At 36.2% G+C, this 18,186-nt stretch overlaps 2 protein-coding genes across 2 annotated transcripts in view; both read left to right on the top strand.

Moving 5' to 3' along the window:
* Positions 1-18,186, top strand: part of LOC145665254 (lutropin-choriogonadotropic hormone receptor-like) — a 642,745-nt gene that overhangs the window by 548,796 nt on the left and 75,763 nt on the right. The gene's annotated exons all lie outside the window — the stretch shown is intronic.
* Positions 86-7,924, top strand: LOC145664427 (uncharacterized). The gene is made up of 2 exons (XM_081731109.1): positions 86-1,854; positions 6,726-7,924. The coding sequence occupies exon 2, from the start codon at positions 6,728-6,730 to the stop codon at positions 7,922-7,924; it is 1,197 nt and encodes a 398-aa protein (XP_081587235.1). The 5' UTR covers positions 86-1,854; positions 6,726-6,727.

Raw genomic sequence — 18,186 nt, 5'->3', positions numbered from 1 at the left:
GATATGAAAATTTTCTTTTTCTTTTGGATGTCGCAGGGAAACAGGAGAGACGAAATAGAAATAACATGTCTCCCTTTTCTTTTCCCCTTGCTTCCCATCAAACCAGCTGCTATGTTAGTTCATCTCTCTCACCCTCTCCGTAAGAAGGAATCAGGGGTTGGATAGCCAACACGTTGCAACTGAACTTTCTTAGCGCAATTAAAATAAATTACACTGCCTTAAGAAAATTCTAAGACCAACTCAATTGCATACTCGGAGACAGATATAGTGTCTAAGGAACGGAAGTAACAGTTGTGAACAATACTGTGGAATATTCAGCTTTTGGTACTGTTATAAAAATAGGTCTGCAAACACATTAAATAGAAACCTTTCCCATAAGGGAGGACTTGTAAATTAGCATTTGTAAATCTATAACTGGTAGAAGCAGCTGTGAGTTAACGAATGACTATTCCTAATGTTTCTCAGAATAAACCTTATAGAGTGTGAAAAATGTGGAATGGTACTAGTTAACATTTATGTGTAACCCCGAGTGAAAAGATAGTAACTTTAGAGTAGGAGAAGAGAGCAGCTGCTTCCTCCCAGCCGAAATGTTATGTATTTTGTGTAATACCATATATGGAATTATGTATAACTAAATTCCTCTCGTAAGGGTATAGGAACACTGTGCGCAAAACTAAAAACTCAGAACGCCCTTCTGAAATCCAATCAGAAAGAGAGTAAACTTGAGCTAATATGCAAATTAGCCAACGCCCAAATTCTAAGGGTAGTTTAAAACCTTAGAGACGCTCTCCAAGAGTCAGTCGACGTCTCAACCCCATCGATGTAGTACCGCGTGTCTGTGTGTGTTCATCATTTGAACTTAGCACGATTAGATTGTCTATACAAGTTTCTGACTGCACTCTTTTTCGGTCTCCAGTTCCAAATTCTATTCATTGCTCTATCGGTGTGTTCGACTCACTTCAGTTTGCGAACTGAAGTTTCAATTTTATACTCTGTGAACATTAGTTCTTACATCTCATTCGTATAAGTGAACTTTTCACTACAACAACTTAGACAAAACTTTTTAATTCGTGAAATTATTACTTATACGATCCAGAAGTATAGTGTTCTTATACTACAATTAAAACGAGAGTGGCCTTGTACTCGTTTCCAATTTAACCAATAAACTTTTATATATCTATTCTACGAAAATCGTTATTTTTCATTTAAAAACAAAAAAACCGCCACCACTACTAACAATTAGAGTTGAGGAAAGCCTCGAAGATTGCCAGGATCCGCGATCTCTCGAAACGCTCGACCGCTCGACGCATTACAAAATTAAATTGGTGGCAGCCGGCGTGATCAAAGGCAACACTCTCATTGTTAGAAGTGTTCTTCAATAACATCATACCGGACACGCGGAAGCGATAGAGCAATTTAATAAGACAATCCACACACAAGTTCGAAGAACAGTGGCGGCAAACGCAGCAACCAGATTTCCCCGCAGTGCGACTCTTGCATTGAGAAAGTCAAGAGTAGGTCGGCAAGGAACTGAAAAGCCCCCAAAAACAGTGGATATAAGTGCAAGTACCAGATTGTGAGAGAAGGAAGTTAAGTGTGAAACAGACAACAGCGTAGTGGAACTTGCAGCATCTTGGTTCGACGCCCCTAGCAGTACCATAGTAGCAGCAGGCCGAGTGTAGCAGCGCCAGGCACTGGTCAGCACCGTCATCGCAGATACAATAGCAGCACGGCAGAGTATACACCCTGCCTTTTCAACGCCCCTGTGCAGTCTAGGCAACAGGATCTCAAAGGGTACCCATTAATCACCGTCAACATCAGGTGTGTAGGATCTAGTGCGCCTTATTGCAGTGGGTGAGTACAAAAGTTCATTTAAATTATCGGTATTGTGAAAGCAGTTTCCTTGAAGATAGGATTGTGTTTCAAGTGTAACACGCGGAGTGCACAGATAATTACTACTAATCCTAGGCCAAAAGTGAGTAATTAATTCTGTGAGACCCAAATTTCATAACTTATCCTTCCGAGGAGGAGGTCCTGCGGGATAAATTCATTCGTGAATTATACAAGTTAGAAATTGTGGAGCAGTAGGTACTGAGCTCATCCTTCCGAGGAGGAGGTCCTGCGGGACAAATTCATGCGTGAATTATACGGGTTTTCAATATCTAAAAAGAAGGAAAGAAAGTTGGTTGTTGTGTTATCTTATTATTTTCTTGTAAATTAGAAAGTACAAGCTTCCGCCCTCAGAATGGCGACTAGTTCTAGCGATCGAAATTCAGAAAGTAGCAATTCAACTACAAATGAGGAGAGTAATAATCCCAATGATTATTGTAGCTTAGGTGAAGCATTGAAATTAATTACTGAACCATTTTCGGATGACAGAGCTAAATTGAAACAGTTCATTGATAGCTGTGAAACTGCGATAGAACTAGTCCATCCTAGGGATAGAAATAAGTTACTTAAGTTTATTAAGTCAAAAATAATAGGCGAACCACGGAGTAGATTGTTAGTGGGTAAAGCCACAAACACATGGGCAAAAGTTAAAGAAATCTTAACAGAAAACTACGAAACTCGCAGATCCATTGAATACTATGCATGTTCGTTGTTTGCAGCACGTCAAACAAAACACGAAACCATAAGCACATGGGCAAGTAAGATTGATGCATTACAATCAGATTTGAAAACTGCAGCATCTCGCGTGTGCACAGATGAAGAAATATCAGGAGCATTGGCGTTAATAGATCATTTGTCTAGAGCTTCCTTTATACAAGGACTAGCAGACGAACGAATGCAGTTAATTGTAAGGGGGAAAAGTTCAGAACTTCTGTCTTTCGGAGACATTGTTGAATTTTGTCTCGAACAAGAGAGTCACTGGAACTCTCAGAAATTAAAACCCTTCCCCGGCAATGCGGATCAAATGCGTAGTAGTAGTAATTTTAATCGCCAAAGTCGCGCGCGCAAATATAATGGCGACAACCGAGGTGGCTCGAACGAAGCACCAAGAAAATTCTCCGGAAGTGGTGAAAATCGTGCACATTTCACCCACAGAAAGTCCCGTAAAAGTGTGCGTTCCGATGCCGTTCCACGAAGGAACGAAGGGGGAAAAAACTCCCCACAGCTCCTCCCACAGGTTGCAATATTTAAATGATGATGTTTGTACTTGCTGTACAAGTTGCTGTGAGGCCCCTGATGATAAGTCGGTTAACCGCAAAAATGAAAGTGAAGTTGGCCACAGCGAAGATAGCACACTATATTGTTTGGAGGACCTGACTCTTAAGTCCCATTGTTGTAAAAGTCGCTGTCCACAGGAAAACGAATAAAAAGATGTTGCTCGCAACCTGCAGCATCTTACTCAGTTCATGGTTGCAAGGAAAATAAAAGGTGTACTAAATGTTCCCATAATAGAACACACATTGAAAGTAAAGAACATCAGCCAAAAGAAACACGAAAAGAGGTGATAGATAGTAAAGGTAAAATTTTGGTACAATTTAAAGAACTAAGTAAAGGGTTAAAAATGCTAATAGATACTGGTTCTGATATCAGCTATGTAAATTTAAGTAGTATAAGTAATGACATGTTGAGAAAAGTGAGACGTTGTCAATCAACAGTTGTACAAGGTTTTAATAACTTTAAAACTCACACAGTAGGGACTATTCATCTTCATTTGTTCATTAGCGGTCACGAGATAAAACATACTTTTCATGTAATGCCAGACGAAGTAGTCAACACCTCTCATTCGGGAATATTAGGCAGAGATTTTCTCACGAAACATAACTGTGAAATTTATTTCGACCAAGGGTTGAAATTAAAATTACCCAGTAGTAGAAAATATAAAATACCTCCTAGATGCGAAATGATAGTAAAAATCGCAGTAGACAAAAACGGAATAGGAGTTATTCCAAAATTACAATTAGATGAAGGTGTATTTTTGCCAGAGGCGTTGGTAAAAGCAGAAAATCACGAATGTTTCTCGTGCCTATTAAATGTAAACGAAGAAGAAAAGGAAGTTACCATCCCTACATTAAACATTGAAATTGTCACCGACTGTCAAGCAAATGACAATATTCCAATAATTTGTTCAGTAAATGACTGCGACATTGATAGTAGCAAATTAGAACAACGTCTAAACTTGTTGCAACGTAATTTAAGATTAGATCATTTAAACGAAGTAGAGCGATCCGCTATTCTAAAATTATGGAAAGAATATCACGATCTGTTTTATCTTGAGGAAGATAAGTTAACTTACACAGACACTATCGAACATTCAATTCCAATTAAACCGGAATATAAAGGAGCCATAGTAACCCAAAAACCTTATCGCATTCCAGAAGCTCATAAGGGAGAGGTACAAAAGCAAATTTCAAAATTGCTTGACGAAGGAATTATTTCTCCAAGTAAAAGTCCTTGGAACTTCCCAATTTTAGTAGTTCCCAAAAAGCTTGACGCCTCAGGGAAACCAAAATATCGTATCGTAATCGATTATAGACGTCTCAACCTAATGACGTTTAGACCCTGCTATCTACTTCCGCTTATCACGGAAGTTTTAGATCAGCTAGGAAACTCAAATTACTTCAGTACGCTTGATTTAGCCAACGGGTATATGCAATTGAAAATGAAACCTGAAGATAGGTGTAAAACAGCATTCAGTACTCCGTACGGGCACTATGAATTTAATCGTATGCCTTTTGGTTTGTGTGGAGCACCTGCTACATTTCAAAGACTAATGGACATTGTCCTCTCAGGATTAACTGGCTTGAAATGTTTCGCGTATCTAGACGATTGTTGTATTTATTCTAGAGATCTTAAACAGCACATCAGTCGCTTGCAGGAAGTGTTCGACCGATTTCGAAAACATAATTTGAAACTACAACCAGACAAATGCGAATTCCTACGAAAAGAAGTAACCTATTTAGGACACAAAATAACGAGTGAAGGTTTGAAGCCGGACCCTCGACTAGTAGAGAAGGTCTTAAATTTTCCCACACCTAAATGTGCCAAAGATGTCAAAGTTTTTCTAGGCCTCGCGTCTTATTATAGACGATTCATAGAAAACTTCAGCAAAATTGCTAAGCCATTGACAAAACTGCTAATGCAGGACGTAAAATTTGTGTGGAGTAACGAGCAGATCGTTGCTTTTCAAACACTTAAGGAAAAACTAACCTCCCCTCCGTTGTTACAATATCCCGACTTTAGTAAGCCATTTATTTTGACCACAGATGCGAGTGAATTTTCCGTTGGCTGTATTCTCTCGCAAGGTAAATTAGGTTCTGATCGACCTATTGGTTTCGCCAGCAGAACGCTAAATAAAGCAGAAACGAATTATTCTACGACTGAACGTGAACTATTTGCAATAGTGTGGGCTGCAAAATTATTTCGCCCCTATATCTTAAATAGACCGACAACCTTTGTCACAGATCATAAACCACTACTATGGGTTTTTAATGTAAAGGATCCAAGTAGTAGATTATTAAAATGGCGTATTTACTTGGAAGAGTACACGTATGAAATAGTTTACCGCGCAGGCGTAAAGAACACAAACGCCGACGCTATGAGTAGAATCCAAGAATTAGAATCTGAACCAAAAGTCGAACTATTAGATAGTGATACTCGATCTCAAATACTTACAGAGTTTCATGACTCTAAATTGGCAGGTCACCAAGGAATTAAACGTACTATAGAAAAAATCAAGTAATACATGGAATTTCATGGAATTCCGCAAACAGCATGGCCTAATATGACCACAGAAGTGGAAATGCACATCAGGCATTGTAATTCGTGTCAATTAAACAAATTGAACCAACCGGCAGTCAAAATGCCAATGACTATAACGACAACTCCACAGTATGTTTTCGAGAAACCTGCAATCGATATAGTTGGCCCTTCCCAGAAACAGAAGAGAAAATCAAATATATTCTGACCTTTCAGGATGAACTCTCTAATTTCTTAGTCGCTGTGCCTATTTCCCAACAAGACGCGGAAACAGTAGCAAAAGCACTAGTAGAAAAAATCATTTTGGTTTATGGAATTCCACAAATAATATTATCAGATCAAGGTAGAAATTTTACCAGTGACATTATGAAAAAGGTATGCAAATTACTTCAAATTAAGAAAATACAATCAAGTCCTTTCAGGCCACAAACGAATTACGTGGAATGTACGCACCGCACCTTAGGCGAGTATCTTCGTCATTACGTATCTGAAAAACAAACTGATTGGGATACTTGGCTGCCTTATGCAACATTTGCATTCAACACGACCCCTCACTCAATCACATCATACACCCCTCATGAGCTAATGTACGGTAGGTTAGCTAACATACCGGGAGTATTACAGAGAAAACCCAATGAGGTTAATTATGCATATGACGACTATGTCAAAGTATTGCGTGAACGTTTGCAAAGAAGTTATGATTTGGCAAGACATAAATTAAAAGAAGGAAAAGAAAGAAACAAGCAATACTATGACAGAACAGCAAACGCTGAAGGCGAGTTGTTCCAGCCCGGAGATAAGGTGTTATTGAGAGATGAAACAGTTAGGAGAGGTAGATCAAAAAAGTTAGATTCGCAATTTATAGGGCCATTTACTGTACTAAAAGTTCAAGGAGTAAATTGCACTATTGAACGCAAGAAAAAGCCAGTAGTTGTACATGCTAACCGATTGAAGCTTTATTACTAACAAACAAACAAAAAAAAAACTATATCCCTCTTTTCACTGTGTATTCCTTGCAGGTATGAAAATGCTTATATTATTACTCCTGCCACTTATGCTGCTGTTGTCCCCAGCAAGGGCAGCAACAGAAGACATAATTGAAGTTCAAACACTTGACAAAGTACCCGGATTATATTATGAATTCGAGGGTGAAGTTCAGTTATGTAATAACGAATGGAAGCGTGTCACTTTCTTCAATCTGACAAACTTAAATCAAGCTGTAACACATGTACAGACTTACATAAGTCAAGCCACTGACCTATATAAGTCTAGAGTAGTATATGTAGACCGGGCTCGAAAAGAACCAAGGTTAGACACAATCCAGAGGAGGTTCAATAGAATAAAAGATTTACAATCTTTGGTGGTACAGATAGTAAGACCTCAAGTACGAAGTAAACGAGGTGTATTTAATTTCGTAGGTGAAATGAGTAAAATCTTATTTGGTACATTAGATGCAAAAGATGCAGAATACTATATGACTCAAATAAATAAATTGCAATCAGAGCAGTCTGATTTACTGAAAATTACTAAGGAATCAATGTTAATTGTTAAATCAACACTTAAAACCATTAACAACACAGTTCTTTCAATAGAATCAAATGAAAAAGTGTTGCAAAAGGCTTTTGAAAATATTAAAAACGAAATTAATGCACGAGGTTATCAAGTAACTAAGGAAATAAATACTTTAGAAGTGATGGTCGACTGGGACGACTATATGCACACAATTGACATGTTATTAATAGAATTAGAACAATCTTATGAAACAGTTGTTCAATCGATTCTGCATGCGCAGAAAGGTATTATTTCCCCTCAAATTATAACACCTAGAGAAATTATGTATCTTTTTAAGGCGAGTTCTTCCAATGTAGCTCGAGGATTATCAATTCCAGTTCCCCCAGGAAACTCAGTTGGGTATGCTTTGTTTAACATAATGGACTTAAATGTGTTCATTAATGATGATAAATTGATCTATATCATTCAATTGCCACTAACCGATGACGTGAGATATAATGTATACAAACTTATTCCATTTCCTGTACCTTCAAACGAGGATAATTACTTTTTCATTCAACCTGAGAAACCCTTTTTATTGGTAGACACTTCCAAGCAGTATTATGGAAAAATCGATGAAATAACTTTTTCTAAATGTAAATCAATCACTACTTCCATGAGTGTTTGCAAGCAAACATTTCCCATCAAACCCGCACATAATAAATAAGACTGTGAAATGAAGTTGATAGATGAAATAACCTCTATTCCTTCAGATTGTACTAAGAAAATTGTTCAATTAGGTAGTGTATTATGGATTCAGTTAGATAACAGTGAATGGTTATTTGCTGCACCTCAGCCGGAAAAGCTTACAGTTGTATGCAATGAAAGAATAACAAAAACTGTTGTCATCAATCGCTCAGGGAAAGTAAAATTAGGTCACGAATGTCAAGCATATGGTACACATTCCTTAATTAAATCTCAACAAGTGTATCAGACAAATAGTTCAATTAGAGATATAATACCAAAATTAAATGATACTTTAGATTGTTGTGTGTTTTCAGAAACAAACAAACTCAAATTGAATAAATTAAAACTTGATTTACCAATTGTAAATGTAATCAAACAAGCTAATGACTTAATCTATGCAGGTCATAAGGTGGAAGAGATAGAAAATTTAATAACAGAACAGGATTGGAAGATAAATCACGATAAATCTATGTTAGGTTATTCGATATCTACATATCTTATCTGTGTAATAATTGTTATTATAATAAATGTCTATTGTTATTGTAAATGCAAATGCTGTAGACCAACTAAAAGGTGGTGTCAAGAACATTGTCTTAAGTCAATATGTTTCAAGCCTACTATTATAACAGATGTTCAAACGAACTCCTCTGGATACGATGCAACATACAGGGTGTGCCAAAAAACGGTGCAACTGACCGAGCTCGAACACAGAACCACAAGCTGAAACACAACTGATAAACAAGAGGGTGACTCGCAGCAGCAAAATACGCTAATACTTTTTAAATTTTCCTGCCCTCCGGTTGCAAAATTTTCTCTTAGGGGGGAGGAGTGTAAGATACACGAATTTTCGATATGAAAATTTTCTTTTTCTTTTGGATGTCGCAGGGAAACAGGAGAGACGAAACAGAAATAACATGTCTCCCTTTTCTTTTCCCCTTGCTTCCCATCAAACCAGCTGCTATGTTAGTTCATCTCTCTCACCCTCTCCGTAAGAAGGAATCAGGGGTTGGATAGCCAACACGTTGCAACTGAACTTTCTTAGCGCAATTAAAATAAATTACACTGCCTTAAGAAAATTCTAAGACCAACTCAATTGCATACTCGGAGACAGATATAGTGTCTAAGGAACGGAAGTAACAGTTGTGAACAATACTGTGGAATATTCAGCTTTTGGTACTGTTATAAAAATAGGTCTGCAAACACATTAAATAGAAACCTTTCCCATAAGGGAGGACTTGTAAATTAGCATTTGTAAATCTATAACTGGTAGAAGCAGCTGTGAGTTAACGAATGACTATTCCTAATGTTTCTCAGAATAAACCTTATAGAGTGTGAAAAATGTGGAATGGTACTAGTTAACATTTATGTGTAACCCCGAGTGAAAAGATAGTAACTTTAGAGTAGGAGAAGAGAGCAGCTGCTTCCTCCCAGCCGAAATGTTATGTATTTTGTGTAATACCATATATGGAATTATGTATAACTAAATTCCTCTCGTAAGGGTATAGGAACACTGTGCGCAAAACTAAAAACTCAGAACGCCCTTCTGAAATCCAATCAGAAAGAGAGTAAACTTGAGCTAATATGCAAATTAGCCAACGCCCAAATTCTAAGGGTAGTTTAAAACCTTAGAGACGCTCTCCAAGAGTCAGTCGACGTCTCAACCCCATCGATGTAGTACCGCGTGTCTGTGTGTGTTCATCATTTGAACTTAGCACGATTAGATTGTCTATACAAGTTTCTGACTGCACTCTTTTTCGGTCTCCAGTTCCAAATTCTATTCATTGCTCTATCGGTGTGTTCGACTCACTTCAGTTTGCGAACTGAAGTTTCAATTTTATACTCTGTGAACATTAGTTCTTACATCTCATTCGTATAAGTGAACTTTTCACTACAACAACTTAGACAAAACTTTTTAATTCGTGAAATTATTACTTATACGATCCAGAAGTATAGTGTTCTTATACTACAAATAAAACGAGAGTGGCCTTGTACTCGTTTCCAATTTAACCAATAAACTTTTATATATCTATTCTACGAAAATCGTTATTTTTCATTTAAAAACAAAAAACCGCCACCACTACTAACAATTAGAGTTGAGGAAAGCCTCGAAGATTGCCAGGATCCGCGATCTCTCGAAACGCTCGATCGCTCGACGCATTACATGGGAAAAATCTAGGATCTGAGATACCAAAGGTGCCAGTTTTGCTAATTGTTCTTTCTCTGAGTTGAGTTTTGCGTCCCTTTCAGCAACGAGGTTACACCAGATGTGTATCCCTACACCTTAATATTGAGCTCCATCCTGGAATTGAATCCAGGTCTGCCGTGGCAAATGCTATTACTAGTCGTTATTGAGTATTGCTCACATATTAAGCTGTACTATCAGTTTTTCCTTTCTAATTTAGGCGTTTTTATTGGTAGTGACATTTATTCGTAAAAGCACCGAATATATAGGCCTACGTCTCTTTCATCACTGATTGACATTTTATATTACCGTCTGTTAATATAAAACTCGATGTTTCAACAGCCCTACGACATCAAAAGATAATTACTTTCATTTTGGTAAAAATGAAATGGAAAAAAATGTTTCATATTCCTTTGCACAGGCTTCAAAAGCAAACCTCATAACTCGATGTTGTATGCCCACGAGTTTTTACTGATTGGTGATTAGGAAAGCTATTTCGTCTGCTTCCCGCAATATATCTGTTGCAGCACGTGCTTATATTCGTGTCACTGTGATGTGGTCTATTCATCTCACTCTCACATCACTGTTATCACATGGAACAAAATACCTAATGCTTTATAATCTCACTCTCCTCTAAGAGCGACTGAAGATTGTTAATTTGTTTTCAAATTATAATTACAGCTGAAATCAAAATAAGTAATGTCAATATTATCAACTGAATTCTCAATGATGGCACTGTTTTGTAGCAGCAAGTATTTTTACTATATGGGATGTTATTTCCTTTTTCACCCACGAGAATTACCTAAGTCATCTAGTAAATCCATGGGTATAGATTATACCTTTTCCGCTTAAATTATATTTCTTCATGTATTATCTTGATTTGTAGCGTGTAAACATACTCGTAGTAACTTCAGTCTTATGAAATAAGTAAATAAATAATGCATACATTCTATTCTATGAGAACATGAAAATTAGCTACCTAAAACAAGAGAATAAACAACATTGATGTCGTTTGATAAGCTATTTATTTAATTACTTTTCTCTTGCACTGGCGGTTTTGGCTTATTTGTATTTATTAGAATAACTCGGAGCAGTTGATAATCTGACTGCTTGCTGGGTGATATCTTTAAATTTAAATTTGTCAGGCTTAAAAGCCATATATTGCACAAATTTGCATCTGACTTTTGTAGGAAATTTAAAACAAACGTTATTGTGAATCTTATAGTACTTGATACAATTCTCGATTAACGGGTTCCGCAATGCAGATGACAAAGCAAACTTGTCCGTTTTTAGTCTTGAAGATTAGTCGTCTTATCAAATCGAATGTAGTTCATTATTTTCAGGAATCTCTTTCTTCCCATATTCTTGCTGTAAATAAATGGGCCATATTTATTGTTCCATAGTTCCTTTATTTGTATACTTGTAAGTCCTATATCTGCACGAAATATCTATATTGCTAGAAATAATTCAAGCTCTGCAAATAACAGCTTCCAAAGTGGATGTTGAAGCTGTCTTTTAAGATCCACTAACGGTGCTTTCCATAATGTTTCTGAAACATCATTTCATCTATGAATAAGGAAAAAGCACTAATCATCATCTTCAATATGACGTAACACATGTAATATTAGTTGCGAAGGATATTGTGTTTAGCAGCGCGTCAACTATTGTTCTGGCTATTCACTGTACTCCCAACTTATCTAGTCGGATGCTAGAAAGGCATTTAATTGTTCACTTTCGGTTTCTTCTGAATCTGTTTCCTCATTTTCATTTGAAGAAGAAATTTCAAACACTGCATACCCGCCACTGTTGTTGTCTTCTTCCAAAGATTCTTCCTCATGTTGCTCCGAACCGGATTAATTTTCACTCAAACTCTGAAGCATTCTTAAACTTTCATCTGGGCTCATGCTGTTTTCTTAAGACTATTCGTGTCAACAGGTTTGAAGAAGTCCTTTATTTCTACAAAGAGAAATGTATTAGAGGTGAGATTTGAATATATTGAGAAAAAGGGATCTTCAAAAGAAAGGGTCATAGCCTTCATGTAAACAACAGAAAATGCAAACCGTAAGTAAAAGTATACAAATAGTTATAATAGCACACTCTTTGGGAAAAAGTAATGTAAACCACTTAATAACTTATTATTTACATCTGGAGAATAGCCATCTAGCATCCAGTTTCTAAATATATCCAAATCAACCAGTTTATAAATTAAATTTCAACTCAGGCTGTCGAATTGACGGGCTGTTTTTCTAGGGACATTTAAAAAGTACATAGTTATTTCAACAGCATTATTTATAACATATATCGAACCTCTCTATAAAATAATAAAAGTCACCAAGTTTGATTGCGTAACTCTGATAACTCTGATAAAGAAAATTGTTTTAAGTGATGCCGTCAACATGACGACTTGATAGAGGTGTTCGGTGTTGATTTTTAAATGCCGATTTCGGTATCTTCTGAAGACAGAGCAATATTGATATACCTAAAAACCAAATGATGCCGTAAAAACTGAAATACTGAACGATATCGAAAACGGAAATACCGCAAATAACGAACTATATCGTAAAACCGGACGATACCGAAATACCAAACAATACCGAAAAAAGGAAAATAAAATACAATATGGAAGTATCAAACTATGCCAAAAACTGAAATGTCAGTAACCAAAAATACCGAAGCACAGAGAGCTAGCAAACGGAGGAAGGTAATAAGCACGAGAAATTATATGGGACTTTCCTTTTTCTGCGACTGTAACTATAAGCTTTTATATATTTTACAGACGAAGGAATCATGTTAATTAGTGACATTTCTTCCTGATTTTATTGTAACTGATAAGTTTTGCTCTTGTTGTAGTATGTGGTACTGTGAACAAGTTGAGGTTACTAAAAATCATTATGTGATTTGAACAGAGAAATGGAGGTAGCTATGCGCAAAGGAAAAAGAAAAATTCATATTATAGGTTATTCATTGAAGCTTTGGAAAATCCAAGATTGCCAATAAAACTTCAATTGACCATAGCGGTATATGAATCGTTGAGTTCGAAAACAGGTATCTCCATAGAAGCCAATTTGAGAGGATCGACAAGAAAACTAAATTAGTCATTATATATCTGACATATAGGACTTTTTTCATTTTCGGACCGTAGAAAAATGACAGTCCTAAGGTCCTAAAATGAAAAGAACTCTACATGTCAGATATACGGTATATTGACTAATTTAGTTTTGTTTGTCGCTCCTCTCAAATTAGCTTCGATGGAGATGATCGGTTTTGGAACTCAACGTTTCATATATATTTTAATGGTATATATCTGTGTTACAGTTTCGGCTATGTAACACAGATGCACTATTAAAATATATATATATACTGCTTTGGTCACTTGGGGTTTTATTAAGAAAAATTCATGTTCAGCTTTTCTCACGGTAAAGTTTCGTGAATCGTAACCTTTGAACAAACGTTTCATCATATACAGAGACTCACTTTAATATTCGGCCACCTCACATTGTTGTCATTTATGTCAAAGCACTCATTAATGTAAATACATAGGGATTTTTAAGCGATGACAGGGAACAACTATCATGTCTCGTGTAGTAAAAGTTGTAAATGCATACTATGCCTAACTAACTGCTATGTTTTTACGAACTGCCTTCATATTATGCCACTTATTATTCGGCCACTAAAGTGACTTGATAATCTTACTGCTGTGTCTTCAGTTTACAGAACGATATGAGTGGGGGAAGGAACGTCGTATGTACAACTCTTGTCTCGTCTTCGTGTTAGAAAGTATGAATGGGTATTGACTTTGCACTATAACACTTCCAATGGGGCGAAAAAGTTGTAACACAATCTTTGAGCAAAGCCAGCTGGTCATTTTTCGTCATTAAAGGGGGATTCCAATAGGTATATTGCCCGTCTCTTGAATATACCACGAAGTACAGTCGGTGATATCTTGCGACGTTATAAAAACGAAGACACGATAGAATCCGTGAAGAAGAAGGGTCGGCCTAGCAAGCTAAATAAACAAGACAAACGTGTGATTGTAAAAAAAAAAGTGAAGAAAACCCAAAATTAAGTGCACTGAAGATTGCAGCGGATTTTTTGCAAGGGTGCGGAAAGGATGTACACTCAGAGACTGTTCGGGAAGTACTGAGAAACGAAGGATACCACGGAAAGGTAGCTACAAAGAAACCATGTGTCAACAAAGTGTGCCGATAGAAACAACTTCAATTAGCTAAAATCTATGTGCAAAAGGAACCAGAATGATGGAAAGACGTTATGTTTGCTGAGGAAAGCAAATTCAACATTTTAAAGACAGATAGAAGGGTTATAGTGTGGCGAAAGGCGAATGAAGATTTAAGGAAACTGAATTTACAAACAAGTCAAATATAGTGGTGGTAACATAATGGTTTGGAGGTGCATATCTGCTGTCGACATGGATGAACACAGGTTTATAAAAGCTAAAATGACAAAAGAACAATGCCTGAGCATTCTAAAAGAGACTTTACACAAGAGTGCAGACAAATTTGGAATCAGCGAGACTTTTGAATTTTATCACGATAACGACCCAAAACATAAGGCGCATGTTGTGCGTAACTGGCTTCTGTACAACTGCCCCAAAGCTATCGAAATTCTACCACAAAGTCCGGACCTCAATCCCATTGAAGATTTGTGGGATGAACTCGATCCTGACGTTCGGAAAGTGGCGGTAACATCAAAGGAGGAAATTGAGAGAAGGTTAACAGAGGAATGGGCCAATATTGCTGCTGAATATACCGCAAAAATAACTCGAAATATGCAAAATCACTTGAAGGAGGTGGTACACAACAAAGAGTATCCAATTATGTATTAAAACGTTTTCATTGCATCGAAGAAGGCGACAAGAAAGTTCCACATTATGTCGTGGCCGAATATTAAAGTGATTATAATTTTTGTGTTTGAGAAGAAATGTTCTGATTTTTGTACGTAAGAGTAAAAATTTTATAGTTAAATTTTTGTAAAAAGTTGCAGAAAATATAGAGGTTTCACATAGCATAAACAATATTATCCCTCTGCTTTACTGTAGTTCATAACATAAGATAAAATGCCGGTACAATGTGGTGGCCGAATATTAAAGTGAGTCTCTGTATGTAACATCGCCTTGTATTACTATGTCTCTGTGCTAATATTAGAAGTAAAATTAAATAATGCTGTTGGCAGATAAAAATATTTCCTCTCTCACACAAGCCGAAGACGATTTCCTAATAGTTGGTTTGCCATCATAAATTCAACGTCCATAAACCTTTTTGCTTTCCTTGATAAGAAGGCTGCAAACCACTGCGTCAATACTCTGATTTTAAAACTAATGCTCTCCTGTAAGCATAAAGTAATGCGCAGTTTATTTTTGTTTTCCATTTGGAAGTTTTTACCACTTTGTTTAGTCCGATATTCGAAATAAACTTATTTACGAAGAACTATTTTATTATTTTCAAAAACAAACAAGACACATCGACGGTACACTTCAACACTCGGTACTGAAAGACACCTAGTAATCATAAAGATAACCTTGATTGGAGGATGAAAAATACTATAACAACAGGATGGGCAAATAAGCAGAATATATAAAACATGACGATCAATAAAATCTGTCCGCCTCAAGAACCTAAATACCACGAAAATTCTACTGCCAATTAGAGAAAAATACGCAAAATGAGGCAAATATGAATGATGAATTAAAATGGCAAATTTTAAAAGTAATTTTATTCTGAAAAATTGAAAACCAAAATTCTGAGAAGTTGAAGGAAGAGTTCCTGTTGGAGTTTTCCAAAAAACGTTTAAAACACATTTAAAACCATAAAATACACATGTAAATATTAAAATAACACAATATTCATACCTATATAGTCTAAAATAAATAGTAATAATTGCACACTAACACTATATAAATTTACAACATTTAAACATTTATCACCAACTAATTCTTAGTTTGATTAAGTTATATTAGTACACAATATTTTAATATTTATAAACATTGACAATTTTAAATAAGGAAACACTATATAGAGTGTTTCAAAAGTTTCAAATCATGATACATTACAAACACATAATGTATCAAAGATAATTTGCAAATCCGTGGTGCGTTTTGGAAATGGCTACGGTATTAATATGCCAGGCTTGAAAATATATTACATGTCATAATGGTTCATTATTATCATGCAGAACTGATCACTTTAACTGTGCAAAAGGCATTGCTAAAGACTTTAGTGTAAAACAAAAGATCAATAAATTCAACACTCCTCACAGAAATTGGCAAATACATTCACATTAGTATGGAAACAATTTGCTTAGCTACAATTTTATGTGATGCTCTTTATCCACATAACTGCTTCTGAAGTTTTAGTGCTTTCTTTTCCTGCGGTTATTATTTATTATTCTTTTGTTTTCAGTCACGCGATACATAATGTTCTTTTAATTAGGCTACTGTTTTAGTCCCGCTCTCGGCTCTCTCCCTCTTATTCTCACGAGAGAGAGAGATATATATATACCCTGTTTTCGTAGTCAACCGCTCCCGCACTTATTCTCTAAAATCCTGGCGATGCCATTGGTGGAAAAGAACTTGAGAGAGAATTAAGTTCTTTTTTTGTTACCTTCACACAAGCCATAGCTAGAAGATGGCCAGAGTGTATGAGCATCACTGTGATAAACTTCAACCTCCCTCAAATTTTCAGTTGCTTGTTGCTAGGTATGTAAGGTGAATTCAAGTTATCCCCTCAAAGATCATGTTGCCCCCTGCCTTCGTATTCTGCCTTTTCTGCACCGCCATGGCATTCGATTCATTAACAGTAATCTTCTTTATCATTCATGCAATCAATGATTTTTATAACTCCAGCATTCCAGCAAAATTAATTCGAGCTTGAGAGATAATATTCTCAAATGATTTTGAATAAACTGTGAAGTTATTATTGAAATCTTATCAATTGTAAGAGTGTAATTCAAAGGTAAACAATAAAAAATCTTTAACAACAATATAATAATAATAATAATAATAATAATAATAATGTTTCTATGAAAATTACTTGCTGTAAACATTTTTAAGCAGCAGACGTTATTTTGTTCATAATTCAGTTAACATGATAAATTCTTTTATTAAATTTATAACAGGATATTTCAAGGCCCAAACAAAAGCACATCAGAACAAGGAAGACTTCTGACGATTAAATATATCTATCTTTACTAGAAGCTTTCAAAGGCCACATCTTGTAATACTCCACTTGAATGCCAAGAATGGAAACCCCAGTGAATCAACCTGAATATCAAGAATGGAAACCTCACTGTCTCATTCTGTGCTATAACGCCTACTTCAACAATCTCACCAGATGAAGTAGTTGTTTAAATTAGTGCTGTCGAAATCGGTTTTTGAAAAAACCGAAAACCGGTTTTTGAAAAAAGTGAAATTTCATAAAACCGAAATGTCGGTTTTGAAAACCGCATTTGTGGTTTCGGTTCCGCTTTTGCGGTTTCGGTTTTGAAAACCGCTTTTGCGGTTTCGGTTTCAAAAACCGCATTTGCGGTTTCGGTTTCAAAAACCGCATTTGCGGTTTCGGTTTCAAAAACCGCATTTGCGGTTTTGGTTTTGAAAACCGCTTTTGCGGTTTCGGTTTTGAAAACCGCTTTTGCGGTTTCGGTTTCGAAAACCGCATTTGCGGTTTCGGTTTTGAAAACCGCAAATGTCACAAAAAATCTACAGCACTAATATCAAGTAACGACGAGAAAACAGCAAAGAATCTTTCCCTACATCGGCTCACAGTTGCCAAATGGAGGGAAATTTCCCTCGGCGGCGTAGGGAAAAAATGATCAAAATTTGCAGAAGGAAAAGAAGGTATTTTTTCTTAAAATGCCCTAAAGTGTAGGGAAATTCTATACTTTTACAATTGGCAGAATAAAAAAAAAAAAGTTGCAATTTCTCAAAGAGGCACGCTATCGTTATTGGGAAGTAAAAAGATACAGAATACAATATGATCGGTGTTTCCGTCTAGTATAAACTATTGCAGGTGTCTGGGACTTGCGATAAGAAGCCAGTCGACACATGC

Source organism: Thermobia domestica, chromosome 11 (assembly GCF_964235325.1).
Source record: "Thermobia domestica chromosome 11, izTheDome1.hap1.1, whole genome shotgun sequence".
Lineage (NCBI taxonomy): Eukaryota > Metazoa > Arthropoda > Insecta > Zygentoma > Lepismatidae > Thermobia > Thermobia domestica.
Note: the sequence above shows the minus strand (reverse complement) of the source record. Positions and strands in the feature narration are given on the sequence as shown.